This window comes from Scyliorhinus canicula, chromosome 5 (genome assembly GCF_902713615.1).
Source record: "Scyliorhinus canicula chromosome 5, sScyCan1.1, whole genome shotgun sequence".
In the NCBI taxonomy this organism is placed as follows: Eukaryota; Metazoa; Chordata; class Chondrichthyes; order Carcharhiniformes; family Scyliorhinidae; genus Scyliorhinus; species Scyliorhinus canicula.
In genome coordinates, this window is record NC_052150.1 from 43148610 (window position 1) to 43164060 (window position 15451).

A 15451-nucleotide genomic window follows, 5' to 3' on the forward strand; every position below is an offset into this window, starting at 1 on the left:
TAATTGTGTGTAAATAAAGTACACTCAGGGCAGAACGGTGGCCTAGTGGTTAGCACAACCGCCTCATGGCGCTGAGGTCCCAGGTTCGATCTCGGCTCTGGGTCACTGTCCGTGTGGAGTTTGCACATTCACCCCGTGTCTGCGTGGGTTTCACCCCCACAACCCAAAAATGTGCAGAGTAGGTGGATTGGCCACACTAAATTGCCCCTTAATTGGAAAAAATAATTGGGTAATCTAAATTTATTTTTTTTAAAATAAAGTACACTCGACCTTGAACTAACTAACTGGTGTTTGGCTCTTTGATCGATAGCCGGTTGAAAATTGTGGTGGCATCGTTTGATACCTGGCGACTCTAAGCATTAGGACATAGATAACATAGAAAGAAGGGCAACTTCGCTGATTGCCATAATTGGAACAGAGCCACAGAAAGGACAGAGTAAAGAGTACAGAAAAAAAGACAACAATGCAGATTCGATGAGTCGAATGGCCTCCTTCTGTACTGTCGGGATTCTATGAAAGGCAGAAGCTTTGGTCTTCCCCATAATAATAATCTTTATTAGTGTCACAAGTAGGCTTACAGTAACACTGCAATGAAGTTAGTGTGAAAATCCCTAGGAACTTTTTGCACATCCAATGCTGGATGTTGGACAAGCAGTGTGACAAATCAGCAACTATAGAGGGATCTAGGGAGCTGGTGTTGAGTTAGAGCAACAGGTCACCAGCATATATCTGGAACCTAACATGTTTTTGGATAATGTCCCCTAGGGGCAACATGTTGATGAGAAATAGAAGTGGGAAGACAAGGATGGATCCTTGTGGGTATCCAGAGGAACTTGCAGGGACTGAAAGAGGAAGCACAGGAGATGATTCTCTGGCAATGTCTGGACATTGGAATAGTAACTCATGAGACAGTGCCATCCTGTTGGACCAGGGAGGAGGATTGTTTGAAGAGGAAGGTGTGAGCCACTATATCAAAAGCTACACATTGGTCAAGAATGAGGAGGAGAGGGTCAGTTTACAACAGGCGATTGCGACTTTGATAAGGGTTGTCTCAATGCTGTGGCAGGGGTGGAAATTTGACTGGAAGGATTCCAACATGGAACTGCAGTCAAGCATTGCAACTTTTGATAAAATTATAGAAATGGAACTCACCTATCAGCATGCAAATCTTCTGTCCCATCATCCTGTTTGTGCTTGTTTCTCTTTCTAACATGTGGAACAATGCTCCTTTTTGCAAACAGTTGATCATGAGGTGTTGGATCTTCTGCTGAAACAATATCTTCGATGTCTTCCACTAACGAATCACAAGCAGCCGGCATGATCTACAAAAAAAAAGAATCCTGAATAATTCCATTATAAATGTTAAACATTGAACACCAATTTCCTTGGAGATTATTGTTATGCACAAATCTGTGTAAGCATTAGTTATTACACAAAATAGATCCAACTTATTAAAATAAATGCAGATTGTCAATATTAACTTCAAATCAATTGTTGGTATCTTTTAGATAAGAAAGCTGAAACTCCAGATGATTGAGGGCACTTTATAATGTATATGTTTGCTTCAGCTGGGCATTATCAGCTGAATTTTGGTCATTAAGGATTAAGTAATGCTTACCTCATTGTTGGGTATTTTAGAAGTCATACAAAATTACAGCACATGAGGTCATTTGGCCCATTGTAACCGTACAGGCTCTTTGAAAGAACAATGCTGCTTCGTCCCACTTCCTTGCTTTGTTTTTGCAACTTATGTAAGTTCATCCTCAGGTACCTATTCAATACCTTTTTAAATTAACTTCTGCCACTTTTTCATGTCGAGCTTTACAGGTGTCATCAACTCCAAGTGAAAAAAAATTATCTTCCTCAATCTTTTTCCAATCATTTTCAATCTATAGCCTCTAGTCATTGACAGTTATTGACCCACTAACCAAAGCAAATCAATTTTCTCTACTTAATCTAGCAAAACTGATCATCTTGGAAGCCTCCATCAAGTTTCCTCTTAACCTTCTCTGTTCTAAGGAGTTTCTAACTTTTTAGAAACAGAAGTCTCTTAAGCGGGTAAATCTCCCCTACACAACAATTCTTTTAAATCTTTTCTGAAGCATGGTGCTCAGAATTGTCAGTAATACTCCAGCTGAGACATAACCAATCACTTAGAAAGTTCTAGAAAGATCCAAGTAAGCAAGATGTCATATTATCAACTTGCCCAGTTACCTTTAAGGACTTGTGCACACAAACTCCAAATTGTCTCTGTTCATGTAAACATGTCGAGATGTGTTTATATGTAATTATGCATTTTTAATACTTCAAGGTCACTTGAAGCAACTATGAACATCGTAACAAGCAATGACTACTGAGAAACAGAAGAAAAGAAATTGCAGCTTTGAAGACGCACAAGGACAGCCCCAGATCTGTTTCTTTGTGTCAGACAAGTGAGCTGTGGGGAAAACCATAGAAAATTGGTTTCACAAACTTGGAACCAGCTTAGCTGCCAGCTGTAGCTCAGCAGCCCTGTAAAGATCTCCATCAAAAGAAATTCTCAGATCTCTATGCTCCTCCAATTTTGTACTCTTGCGCACCCCTGATTTCCTTTCTCCACCATTGGCGGCCATACCTTTTTTAAAAACGTATTCTTTCATGGAATGTGAAACGGTCAGCTTCTGTTGTTCATCCCTAATTGGCCTTGAACAGAGTGGCTTGCTTGGCAATTTCAGAGGGCAGTAGAGTCAACCATATTGCTACTCTGTGTCTGAAGTCACATGTAAGCCACCAGCTAAGGACAGCAGATTTCCTTCTCTTATGGGCATGATGGATTTTTACAACAATCAATGATAGTTTCATGGTCTCCATTATGAGACGACCTTTCAATTCTAGATTGTATTGATTGAATTTAAATTCCACTAGCTATTAATGTGGGATGTGAACCAATATTCCCAGAGCCTCTGGATTAGTAGTCCAGTGACATTAGCACTTCACCACTGTCTCCCGCCGAAGTAACTGCTTAGGCCTAAACCATGGAATTACCTTCCTAATCCTCTCCATTTCTCACTCCTCTTTTAAATCACTGCTGAAATGTCACATTTTGTTTGACAAAGCTCCTAATAAGCACCTTGGGACATTTTGCTACATTAAAATATGCTATATAAATCCAAGCTACTGTTGCTGTGGGTTCAAATCCCACCAGAAGATACTTGAGTATTCTAGACTGACAGTCCTCCAGTGCAATCTTGTGGGATTCAGCTTCCAACCGCACATTCACATCATCACTAAGATTTCCATCCTGGAACATCACCTGACAGTATCCACTTTCCCGTAACAGCCTTCCCGAACAGGCGCCAGAATGTGGCGACTAGGGGCTTTTCACAGTAACTTCATTTAAAGCCTACTTGTGACAATAAGCGATTTTCATTCATTTTCATTCATTCATTTGATGCTGAAACCTTCATCCAATGCCTTTGTGGCCTCTATACTTGACTATTCCCACACTCATGGATAGCCTCCCGCATTATCTTCGTAAACCTAAACTCAGGCTATCATATTCACCCATGCCACTAACCTATCCTGGCTCCCGGTTGAGCAATGCCTTAATTTAAAATTTCTCTTGTTTTCAAATCATTCCATAGTTACACCCTTCCTACCGCTAATCTCCTCCAGTCCTACAACATTCCAAAATATCTCTCACTCCCATCTCTTGAATGATTTTAATCATCCCACCAGTGACAACCATGCCTTCAGCAATGAAGCCATAAACTCTGAAATTCCTTCCCCAAACCTTTCCAACTCTCTTTCTTCCTTTAAGATAACTCTTTAAAATCCACCTCTTCATTCATCTGCCCTAATATCGCCTATATGGCTCAGTAGCAAATGTTGCTTGATAGCATCCCAGTGATGAACCTTGGGTTGCTCTACTACATTAAAGTTGTTTTATGAATTAAAGTTGTTATTTGTTAAGTGATGTACTAACACAGCTGCCAGTCTTGAGATAACCAAGACCCGGTCTCTCTTCTCTGCAGCATACAAAATCCAATTCACCGAGCCAGGGGTGGGGGGGGAAATTAATTATTTTCTGGTTTGGTGAGATGATGTCAGATGTGCAGGTTAGGTGGATTGGCCACGCTAAATTGCCCCTTAATTGGAGAAAAAAATAATTGGGTACTCAAATTTTTTTTTTTAAATTTAAAGTTAAAAAAAAACTATGTTAGTAATAAAATTTTGTTTTAAAATACCATGGGCGTGATTCTCCGTTTTGCCGGTGCCCGGGGGTTTCCCGACGGTGTGGGAAACCCCATTGACCGGTCGGCATAACAGAGAATCCCGATGGCGGGTCGAGGCTGAAAAGTGGCATGGCCCATATCTCGAATTCTTTGCGCCATCACTCCTGAAGCAAAGCATAATTTCCTCACATTCTTACAAAATTAAAATTAAATATTGGGGTTTCAGTCCTGTATCCTAGCCACTGTTGGGGTCTGGTCAGGGATCGTACTAGTATTCATAGTGTTTTCAGTGTTTCCTCACAAGCAGCCTTGTGGCTGAACAGGGGCACGTTAAGAGTTGATGACGCCATCGGCCATTTCCACGGGCAGTCTAACAACCCAGCCTGTAGTGTTAACATCTTCTAAATAAAGCTCTAAGTTTTGGTTGAGCCTCCAAGGCCTGCAGAGTTCAACTTTTTTTTTTTTAATTTAGAATACCCAATTATTTTTTCCAATTAAGGGGGCAATTTTAGAGTGGCCAATCTACCTATCCTGCACATCTTTGGGTTGTGGGGGTGAAACCCACGCAGACACGGGGAGAATGTGCAAACTCCACACGGACAGTGACCCAGGGCCAGGATTTGAAGCCGGGTCCTCAGCGCCGTAGGCAGCAATGCTAACCATCGTGCCACCGTGCTGCCCCGCAGACTTCATCTTTAATCCACAAGACAGAATTACGCCTTTCACGACCACATAGAAACTGGCAACAAGGTAGACGTACAGCTTTTGTAGTGTAGCCACCTGGGTTGGCCACTTCCCGACTTTAAAATGGAGATTCGCTAAGAACGCAGGGAAAAATGGACAGGTACAGGGAAGCAAGCAGAATGCCAAGCTCCCTGTATATTAGAACTTGCAGAAAACCAGACAGCACTGAAACTGACGACCATCTGCATGTTGATGAGCGATCCCCGGGAACAATAGCAACAGTTAAGATAATCGAGGCAACGCCAGACTCCTCGGCGCCAGCAGGAGCCAAAACAGAAGAAGCGAACGGACACTTAGGAACCGCCCAGCGATCAGCCCCAGTATTGGGGAAATCAAACCAATTGATTGGGAACATGATCCAATCAATTGGAACCAGGTACGGGGTCCGCCCAAAAGGGCGTGAAGCCCCTGGGGGCTATAAATTAGAGTCCCCAAGTTCAATTCGGTCTTCTTGGCAGGGTCTCTCAGCAGCTCGAAACAACCCTTGACAGAGACCTTCCTAGCAGCTGCACCAACAAGTGTCCAGTCAACGCACGCTACGAGACTAACCATTAGTCCATACCAGCTGGAAGCCTGCAGACTCAGGATCGAACAGGAGGCCATTGTTCCCTGACCTAGTAGGTCCCTTTTCCAAAGCTATGTATTTGCCTTTTAGTGTTGGAAATAGTCTAGTTCTGTAGTATTTTATGCATGAGTAGCGATTGACTGTGTATATAATAAATGTGTTTTGATTTGAACCTTACTAACTGGTGTATTGAGTTATTGATCATCACTTGAACTTGAACCTCGTGGTGGTATCATAAAGATACCTGCCGACTCTAGAGTAAGGTTATAAAACAGAGCAATTAAGTGTAAAGCACACTTAGCAAGACGAGCAACAGTAGGCTCCTGAAGAAATAATGAATAATTGAAATAGTCGCCACATGAAAGCTGGAGACTGGGGAAGCCAAACGGTTGCAGCCACCAGAGAAACCGAAAAATCCAAAGGGAGCAAACTTGGAGAAAAGCCCACCATGTGCTCCGCCCTAAACAAACTCAGCAGCTGAGTAGCAAGTACTCGACAACAACAAATTTAGAGCTGGGGTTGTTGCAAAACACAAAGGAAAACAGACGACGCTCGAGTTGTGAAGCGAAAGGAAGCAAGGTAGTGCTAAACATTCATGGCACATTGTGCACATGCACGTCCTTCCATAGAGAAAAGTGGCAGGGTTTTTTAGCGCCATGGCTGCATTTCTTTCCACAGAGAAAAGTGGCAGGATTTCTTTGCGCCATGGCACCATTTCTTTCCTCAGAGAAACACTATTCACAATGTCCTATGCTGCTCTTGCTCATGTATTTGCTTTGTTTGGCCCCTTGTTCCACACAGTCACCAATCACTGTTTGTCGATGTACCATTTGTCAATGTTCTCGGTTGATTATTCTTTTTTTGTCTACTATGTACATACCTTAGCCGCAGAAAAATACTTTTCACTAGACTTCGGTACATGTGACAATAAATCAAATCTAACCCAGTGCGGGAAAACCTTCCAAGTGTGGCCTTGACAGGAAGAAGTTCCCGCAGGCCCAAAAGAAACAGCTAAGCGGCGCTGAACAGCAGGGTCAATCGCGGCACTGCAACCGTCACAAAACACCCTGCCAAATGTGCCCAAAACCAGACTTTGAAATTATTCCAGTGAATCCTGGTCAGTGTGTGCAGAAATGGCCAACAACCACATAGAGAACAACGGCCAGAACGTCTGGCATATTAACTGTTGTTGTTGATTGTTCGTGTTGCAAATCGATTGCTAATGTCAGGGGCCTTTAAATAAAGGTGGAGGAAATGTCATGTATTCATAGTGTTTATTGTGTTTCCTCACAAGCAGCTTGTAGCTGAACACGGGCACTTTGAGAGAACGATTACGAGACGTCATTGGGTGTTTGCGCAGGGAAACGGGCAGTCGAACATCGCTGCTTGCAGTGTTAACATCCTCTAAATACGGTTTTGGAAGAACCTGCAAGGCCTGCACTCTATGTTTAATCCACCACACCTGCTTTTAACCTGGGCGGCAGTGTTTGTAATTTAAATTATACTACCCCCCCTCCCCAACCATCCGTACCTTCCCACCCCCCCTTTCAGACCCACTCTCCTCTTTCCCCCCCACCCCCCTTCCGGACCCCCGCTCCTCCCCATCCCCCTTCCAGACCCCCCAAATCTTACAGCCCCCCCCCCCCCTCCAGACCCCCCAAATCTTACAGCCCCCCCCCCCCCTCCAGACCCCCCAAATCTTCCACCCACCCCTCCAGACCCCCAAAATCTTCCACCCACCCCTCCAGACCCCCAAAATCTTCCACCCACCCCTCCAGACACCCCAAATCTTCCACCCCTCCAGACACCCCAAATCTTACACCCACCCCTCCAGACCCCCCAAATCTTACACCCACCCCTCCAGACACCCCAAATCTTACACCCACCCCTCCAGACACCCCAAATCTTACACCACCCCCCTCCAGACACCCCAAATCTTACACCACCCCCCTCCAGACACCCCAAATCTTACACCACCCCCCTCCAGACACCCCAAATCTTACACACCCCCTCCAGACACCCCAAATCTTACACCACCCCCCTCCAGACACCCCAAATCTTACACCACCCCCCTCCAGACACCCCAAATCTTACACCACCCCCCTCCAGACACCCCAAATCTTACAACCCCCCCCCCCCCCCAGACACCCCAAATCTTACACCCACCCCTTCAGACAACAAAATCTTACACCCACCCCTCCAGATCCCCAAATCTTACACCCACTCCTCCAGATCCCCAAATCTTGCACCCCCCCTCCAAATCCCCAAATCTTACAGATCCCCAAATCTTACACCCCCCCTTGCCCACACACACCCCCTTGCCCACACACACCCCCCTGCCCACACACCCCCTGCCCACACACCCCCTGCCCACACACCCCCCCTTGCCCACACCCCCCCCACCTTGCCCACACCCCCCCTTGCCCACAACCCCCCCTTGCCCACACCCCCCCCTTGCCCACACACCCCCTTGCCCACACACACCCTTGCCTACACACCCCCTTGCCCACACACCCCCTTGCCCACACACCCCCCCCCTTGCCCACACACACCCCCCCTTGCCCACACCCCCCCTTGCCCACACCCCCCCCCTTGCCCACACCCCCCCTTGCCCACACCCCCCCCTTGCCCACACCCCCCCTTGCCCACACACCCCCCCCTTGCCCACACACCCCCCCCTTGCCCACACCCCCCCCTTGCCCACACCCCCCTTGCCCACACACCCCCCCCACCTTGCCCACACACCCCCCCTTGCCCACACCCCCCCCTTGCCCACACACCCCCCCTTGCCCACACACACCCCCCTTGCCCACACACCCCCCTTGCCCACACACCCCCCCTTGCCCACACCCCCCCCTTCCCACACACCCCCCCCTTGCCCACACACCCCCCCTTGCCCACACACACCCCCCTTGCCCACACACCCCCCCTTGCCCACACACACCCCCCTTGCCCACACCCCCCCTGCCCACACCCCCCCTTGCCCACACCCCCCCCCTTGCCCACACCCCCCCATTGCCCACACCCCCCTCTTGCCCACACCCCCCCTTGCCCACACACACCCCCTCTTGCCCACACACCCCCCCTTGCCCACACACACACCCCCTTGCCCACACACACCCCCCCTTGCCCACACACACCCCCCCCTTGCCCACACACACCCCCCCCTTGCCCACACACACCCCCCCCTTGCCCACACACACCCCCCCTTGCCCACACACACACCCCCTTGCCCACACACACCCCCCTTGCCCACACCCCCCCCTTGCCCACACACACCCTTGCCCATACCCCAAATCTTACACACACCCCTCCCTTGCCCACACCCTGCACACCCGCATCAACATTAAAGGCGGCTAATTACCGCTGAACTCTGCGCCGCAGGTTTTGAAAGGTGCCGAGCGGCCTAAAGTCTCGCCTGGCGAGCGCTGGATCCGTCTGGCGGCTCGAGCTGAGCTTCCCCGGGCTCAAGCTGCGCTGCCCCGGGCTCGAGCTTCACTACGCGCGTCTTGAGCTGCGCTGCGCCATCACTCGGCGAACTCTCACCCCGGGTTTTTTTTTCTCTCTCTGTCGGACGGCAGACCGCTCGGAACACAATTAACCTGGTGAGAGATTTCAAACGCGCGGTCGGTCGACCACGTGCCGCTCCCCAGAGTCCCGCCCCCGGGCAGGCGCAGTGAGAGCAGTCAACGGCCCAGTGTTGTCCTGTTGGACTAAACATCACTTCACTTAAAATGACCACAACCCTCCCTCTTCATTTCACTTCCAAAATTAGTGCCCGGGCAAACTTCTGCAATCCCACAGCAAACTTTTGAACGATTCTGCCCCAAACATTTGCCAATTTGTAACCTACAATCACTTCCTAATCCATTGTATATTTCCAGCATCTTCAGTTTTGTTTTTGGATTTTCAATTTTTGTTTCATTTTTCAAAATAAATGTAGAGTACCCATTTCATTTTTTTTAATTAAAAGGCAATTTAGCGTGGCCAATCCACGTACCCTGCACATCTCTAAGATGTAGGGGCCAAACCCACGAAGACATGGGGAGAACGTGCCAACTCCACACAGACTGTGACTCAGAGTCAGGATCGAATTCCCCTGCAATGTTTATAGAATTTACAGTGCAGAAGGAGGCCATTCAGCCCATCGAGTCTGCACCGGCTCTTTTTGAAAGAGCACCCTCGGCAAGCCCATACCTCCACCTTATCCCCATAACCCAGTAACCCCACCCAACACTAAGGGCAATTTTGGAATATATTGTTTATTTGTCCCTTTGATTGTTACTTTTGTCCCCACTTTTCATGCACTTCAGTGCCTTCTCTGTGAGCTTGAGTGGATGTCTTCTTGCTAGATCTTCACTCACGTTTGGGGACGAAGTGAATTAAAGACAAATAAACCAATAATAAATTCTTGCACTAATTTCCCTTCTTCCAGAGAAATCTATACTGGTAGATGATTTAACACTACCATTCTTCCACATGAGACCACATTCGATTCTATATGAAGTGAAATGTAAACACCCTCCATTGTTCTATAGAGGCAATAGTTATAATAGTGTGGTATTTTTTTTTAAAGGGCAGACTTGCAGACCACAAAGATACAAACAAACAGCTTTATTGGAAAGGGGTTCACTCTACAGGCTGCAAAGTTAGACTTATGGGCAAATGGCTGATTACATCATTAATACATCACGTGATCAGACTCTTAAAAGTGACCTTGTTCCAATTCGGAATAAACATGAACACTTTCCTCTCCCTTCACATTGTGTTTCATTGCAGGAACCTCTATTCTAATGTTAATGATCAAAATTAACAATATGAACAATTAATAAATACAACAGTCAATAAGTTAGACATTCTGGAGGGCATCGATTTCTGTGTGGATGTCGGCGAACTTCGGGTGTCTGCTTTTTCGTGTTGACTGCAATCTCTATGGTGTTTTGGTTTAGTTTGGACATCGTCCATAGTTGTCTCAACCGGAGTTAACGTCATGTTTGGAGGTTGACTCGGTGTTGAAATATCCTCAACTGGGGTACTGTCTTCCACAGTTGTTTCTGGTATTGTCAGGTTCTCAAGAATGTCTAGGTCTTCACTTGGCACAGTTTGTTGTGGATTCTTCGTCAACTCTCATCTCTAGCAAACTAGTTCTAATTGCTAAAAACTGATCAGCGTGTCTTCTCCCCACTACATCAGCACAAGTTTGAACAGCCTAGGAGACCGGTCCTGCCTGTGCTAAGACGATGGCAGGTATCCATTTCTCACTGGTGGTATAGTTCCTTACCAATACTTCCTGACCTTTCTGAAAAACTGAGCTTTTAGCCCTGTTCTCACATTGCAAACCCTTATTTTTCTGTTTCGTTTCAACAATTTATCGTGTATTAAGCAGCTTCAACAGATCAAACAGTGTGTGACTGATGTTTTGCTATGAGTAATGTCAGAAGACTTTGGGTTGCCGAATATGTTGTATTCCTGTATGACATCGGAAATTGACTTCGTTGTTTTGATAATCATCCTTGTTTATGAGTTACCTACCTTGTTTGAACATTGTTTGAACAAACCTTTCAGCCAGCCCATCTGTGCCAGGATGATGAGGAGCGGGACGGATGTGTTGGATTCCACTCACCTTTAGATAATTTATAAATTCCTGCAAAATAAACTGCCCATTGTTACTAACAAGTTGTTCAGGGTAACAGAATCTTGCAAAAATATCACCCAGTCTTTCTATTGTTCTCTCCGAGGACATAGTCTTCAAGCCTTTTCAACTGTATGTCTAGCACAATGAAAACCGTTTGTCCTTCAAATGGTCCAGCTTAATCTATACAAACTCTTTGCCATGGCGCTTCTGGCCATTCCCATGGGTTTAATTGCGCTAGTGGCTTCTAACCTTGTTACAAACCAAACACACGCCCACCTTTTTTTTGATTTTGGCATTGAATCCTGGCCACCAAAAATAGCTTCTGTCTATCTCCTTCACATCTTCTTTGCAGCCTTCAACACATCATCAAAGATGATGAACATCTTGCCAAGGTCATCCCCACACCCCAACGACTGGCCTTTAAACAACCGCGCAACCTCAAACAAACCATTGTTTCCAGCAAATTACCCAACCTTCAGAACAGCGACCACAACACCACACAACCCTGCCAGGGCAATCTCTGCAAGGCATGCCAGATCATCGACTTGGATACCACCATTACACGTGGCAACACCACCCACCAGGTACGCGGCACATACTCGTGTGACTCGACCAATGTGGTCTACCTCTTACGCTGCAGGAAAGGATGTCCCAAAGCATGGTACATTGGCGAGACCATGCAGACACTGCGACAACGAATGAATGGGCATCGTGCGACAATCACCAGGCAGGAATATTCCCTTCCAGTCGGGGAACACTTCAGCAGTCTTCAGGACACGCGACAACGCAGAATTGCCGAGCAAAAACTTATAGCCAAGTTCCGCACGCATGAGTGCGGCCTCAACCGGGTTCTTGGATTCATGTTGCATTACATCCACCCCCCACCACTGGCCTGGACTTGCAAAATCCTACGAACTGTTCTGGTTTGAGACAATTCACACCTCTTTAACCTGTGATTATCCCTCTCCCTGGATCTGTAATGATTTGATTACCTGCAAATGCTCGCATTCTAAGCATTGTCCAGCATCTCTGACTTTGTCTATATAAATGTTTCTGGAACATACCTCTCCATTCACCTGAGGAAGGAGCTGCGCTCTGGAAGCTCGTGTTTGAAACAAACCTGTTGGACTTTAACCTGGTGTTGTAAGACTTCTTACTGTGCTCACCCCAGTCCAACGCCGGCATCTCCACATCATCTCCTTCATCCTAACTATTCCATAATGACTTTCTCCTTTAGCAATGGTTGAACGTTAACCCTAATTCCCCAGTGGAAACAACCAGCCTGTATGGATAGTTTGAGTCTTTGGGTAACATATGGCTTTAACTCTGGGTTTGCTCCTGTGGCCTTGCCACAAAATATCATGTCCATACCTTCTGACAGGTGTGGATTATTTCTGGTGTACGTCTTAACTTGTCCTGCGGTCACAGGAGAGTTATCAATTTCTTAAAAATAGAAAATATTACCAGTGGAACTATTCATTGATGACTCATCAAGTAAAGGTAATCTAGAGAGTCCATCAGCATTCCCATGGAGATTTTATGGAAGTTATTTTATCATATATGTATGTGTTGACAATAACAACGCATCCGGCTCGCTGCAGGGTATGGAATACAGGTGTGCGGCCCTGATATCATTGACAGAGTTGATGATCTGTTTAGTAAAGTACATTTTTGTCCATATGTGTATCGGTAAAAATGTTTGATTCCGAAATTATGCCTAGAGCTTCCTTCTCTATCTGCACATATTTCATTTATGCTTTGTTCAAGGATCTTGATGCAAACATTATTGGCTTTTCTTCACCATTGGACATTCACATTTATCCCTCTGTACTTGTAGTCCATAAGCTTAGAGTCTCTGGAATGTAGCATCTAAATTTTGAAGATGCTCTTCTTCATTCTTTCCAGCAACCAATATATCATCAAAGTAGCACTGGATTCCTAGTAGAATTTGATCCATAGCACATTGGAACAATGCAGGTGTGGATATGATGCCGAATGGAAGTCATTTATACCCGAACAGCCTTTTGTATGACACAATTGTCAAATATTTTTGCGAATTTGGGTCTACATTTATCTGGAGATCAGCTAGGCAAAGGTCAACTTTACTGAAATGCTGGCCTCCAGCCAACCCAGCATATAAATCATCAAAGGCAGAGGGCACAACTCTGCACACAGTACCAGGTTGATAGTGACTTTAAAATCACCACATATTCATACCGAACCATCTTTCTTGATCGTGGGTACTATGGCCGTGGACGAATCACTCGCATTAACGGGTCCCCGTCTTGTTCGGCATTCTTTAATTCTGCCTCGACCGTAGGCCTGACGGCATATGGCATTGACCTAGCCTTTTAAGAATCTTGCTTGGCTTTCATCCTTAATCTTTAGCTCGATCGAGATCTGTTTCATGTTCCCAGCTCTCGATTGAAGACTGTGGCGTGATTCTTTAAAATCTTCGATAGACCTGCTTCGGACTCCTGACAGGAGATTCGCCTCGGCCCAGTTTAGCTCGGTTCTCTCCAGCCAGGTTCTCCCCATTCGTGCTGGACTGTGACCTTTAACAGCGTGCAGGGACAAGTCTGCGGTCCGTCCGTTCAGCTGCACATTTACATCGATATGGCTCTTCAACAGTATAGGTTTTAAGTGTTACCTACTGAGGGTTTTGCGGTGATATGTCATAGTTTCTCTTGGTAAACAGTTTCAGGTGCCAATAAAATGCAGCGCCAGTGTCCACCTCCATTTTTACCAGTTGTCATCCAGTAAAGGAGTGACCCAGTAATAGTTTGTTGCGCCTGCAACAAAGTAAGCTGCGAGTAAGTTCAACAACAGTTTGTCATCTGACCTGGTGACAAGGAGGTAGGAACCACGCTGGAAGACTCCAGGAGAAAAACAAAATAGATAAATTGTGCCTTTTTTGTACCATGTGGATCCTTTTATCTGGTTTTCCATTTGATACACCAGTTTCTTGCTTTTTATAGTTCTTGTTTGGAATTTGTGGCGTCTTCCTCCAAAACACATTCGATGTGGCCCTTTACCACAATTCCTGCATTTTGCATCTTTATACCAGCTGTCTGCTGACGCGGGACCAGTTTTGGCACATCAATGACAATTTCAAATCTGTGTTCGGGTCTCAGCCGGCATTTGATGGATTCTCATGCTCAAACTTAATTGTTGAAGCTTCTTTAGTTGCTAATTCCATCGAAATCGTGACTTCAAAAGTCTTCCTTCTGATTCCACCCACACACTAGCCCGTCTCTTACTGGTGTCATTCAAATCTCTAAATTCACAGTATTCAGATGATTTCTGCAAAGTAGCTCTGAACTGTGTGATTGATTCACTTTGTTGTTGGTTATGTTTATGGAACCTGAACCTCTCCGTGTCGGCTAAAGGTTTATGAGAGAAGTTTATGCAGCATCTCCACAATCTCAAGCATGGTTTTTCTCGCTGCAACAGACGTTGCAGGTGGTTGAAGGTGTGTGTCCCCCCCGTACTCAGGGAAGTTGGCCTACAATATCTGCCACAATTTTATTTGCTTGGCCAAAATAATCACATTTTTTAGTATTTGGAGCTCCATCGCCTGGTGTTCTCAACATACGAGCCATGGCGGCTAATATTCATGCCATTTTAAATTTGGAACGGGTGTGCTGAGTTTTGGAACACCCCCAGCTCAAAACTGTTGTTGCAGGGTAGAGCTCCCTGTGGTGATGTGCATCATTGTAAATACACAAGGGGTTAATGTAAATACATGTAGACTATCTAGACACTAGAGGGAGCACCAGAGACATGACACACAGACACTCAACCAATAGGTCAGTAAGATAGGACACGACCAATGGGACACACACACACACACACACACGCGCGCACGCACGCACCACAAGGAAGCCACTTATGCTACGCCTAGAGCATAACAAGACACTCCGTATACTGTTCCAGATCTTTCCAGACAGAGCATGTGACAAGTTTCTTTCCGATGTTATTTCCTCTGAAATCTGTGTTTAAGTTTTGGTTCCTTCAATGGCTGTTACCGATATTTAGCACTCCTCCGTCGCCAGCTTTGGTGTAATGAAGTTTTTTGTTATTAAATTTAGAGTACCCAATCCATTTTTTCCAATTAAGGGGCAATTTAACATGGCCAATCCACCTACCCTGCACATCTTTGGGTTGTGGGGGTGAAACCCACACAAACACGGGAGAATGTGCAAACTCCACACGGGCAGTGACCCAGGGCCAGGATCGAACCTGGGACCTCTGTGCAGTGAGGCAGCAGTGTTAACCACTGGGTGCAGTGAA

General features: G+C 46.1%; 1 protein-coding gene across 3 annotated transcripts in view; it reads right to left on the reverse strand.

Moving 5' to 3' along the window:
- Positions 1-9152, reverse strand: part of cdkal1 (CDK5 regulatory subunit associated protein 1-like 1) — a 781965-nt gene extending 772813 nt beyond the window's left edge. For 2 of the 3 annotated variants that reach the window (XR_005460641.1, XM_038796963.1), the window contains exons 1-2: positions 8888-9083; positions 1153-1322 (exon numbers count right to left, since the gene is read on the reverse strand). Coding sequence is in view for 2 of the 3 variants with exons in the window: in XM_038796963.1 (XP_038652891.1) it covers positions 1153-1319 (167 nt within the window). In the remaining variant the exon portion in view is untranslated. Of the gene's footprint in view, positions 1-1152; positions 1323-8887 lie in introns of all 3 variants that reach the window. The other variant, XM_038796964.1, reaches the window with a different exon arrangement.
- Between the last annotated feature and the right edge of the window lie 6299 nt (positions 9153-15451).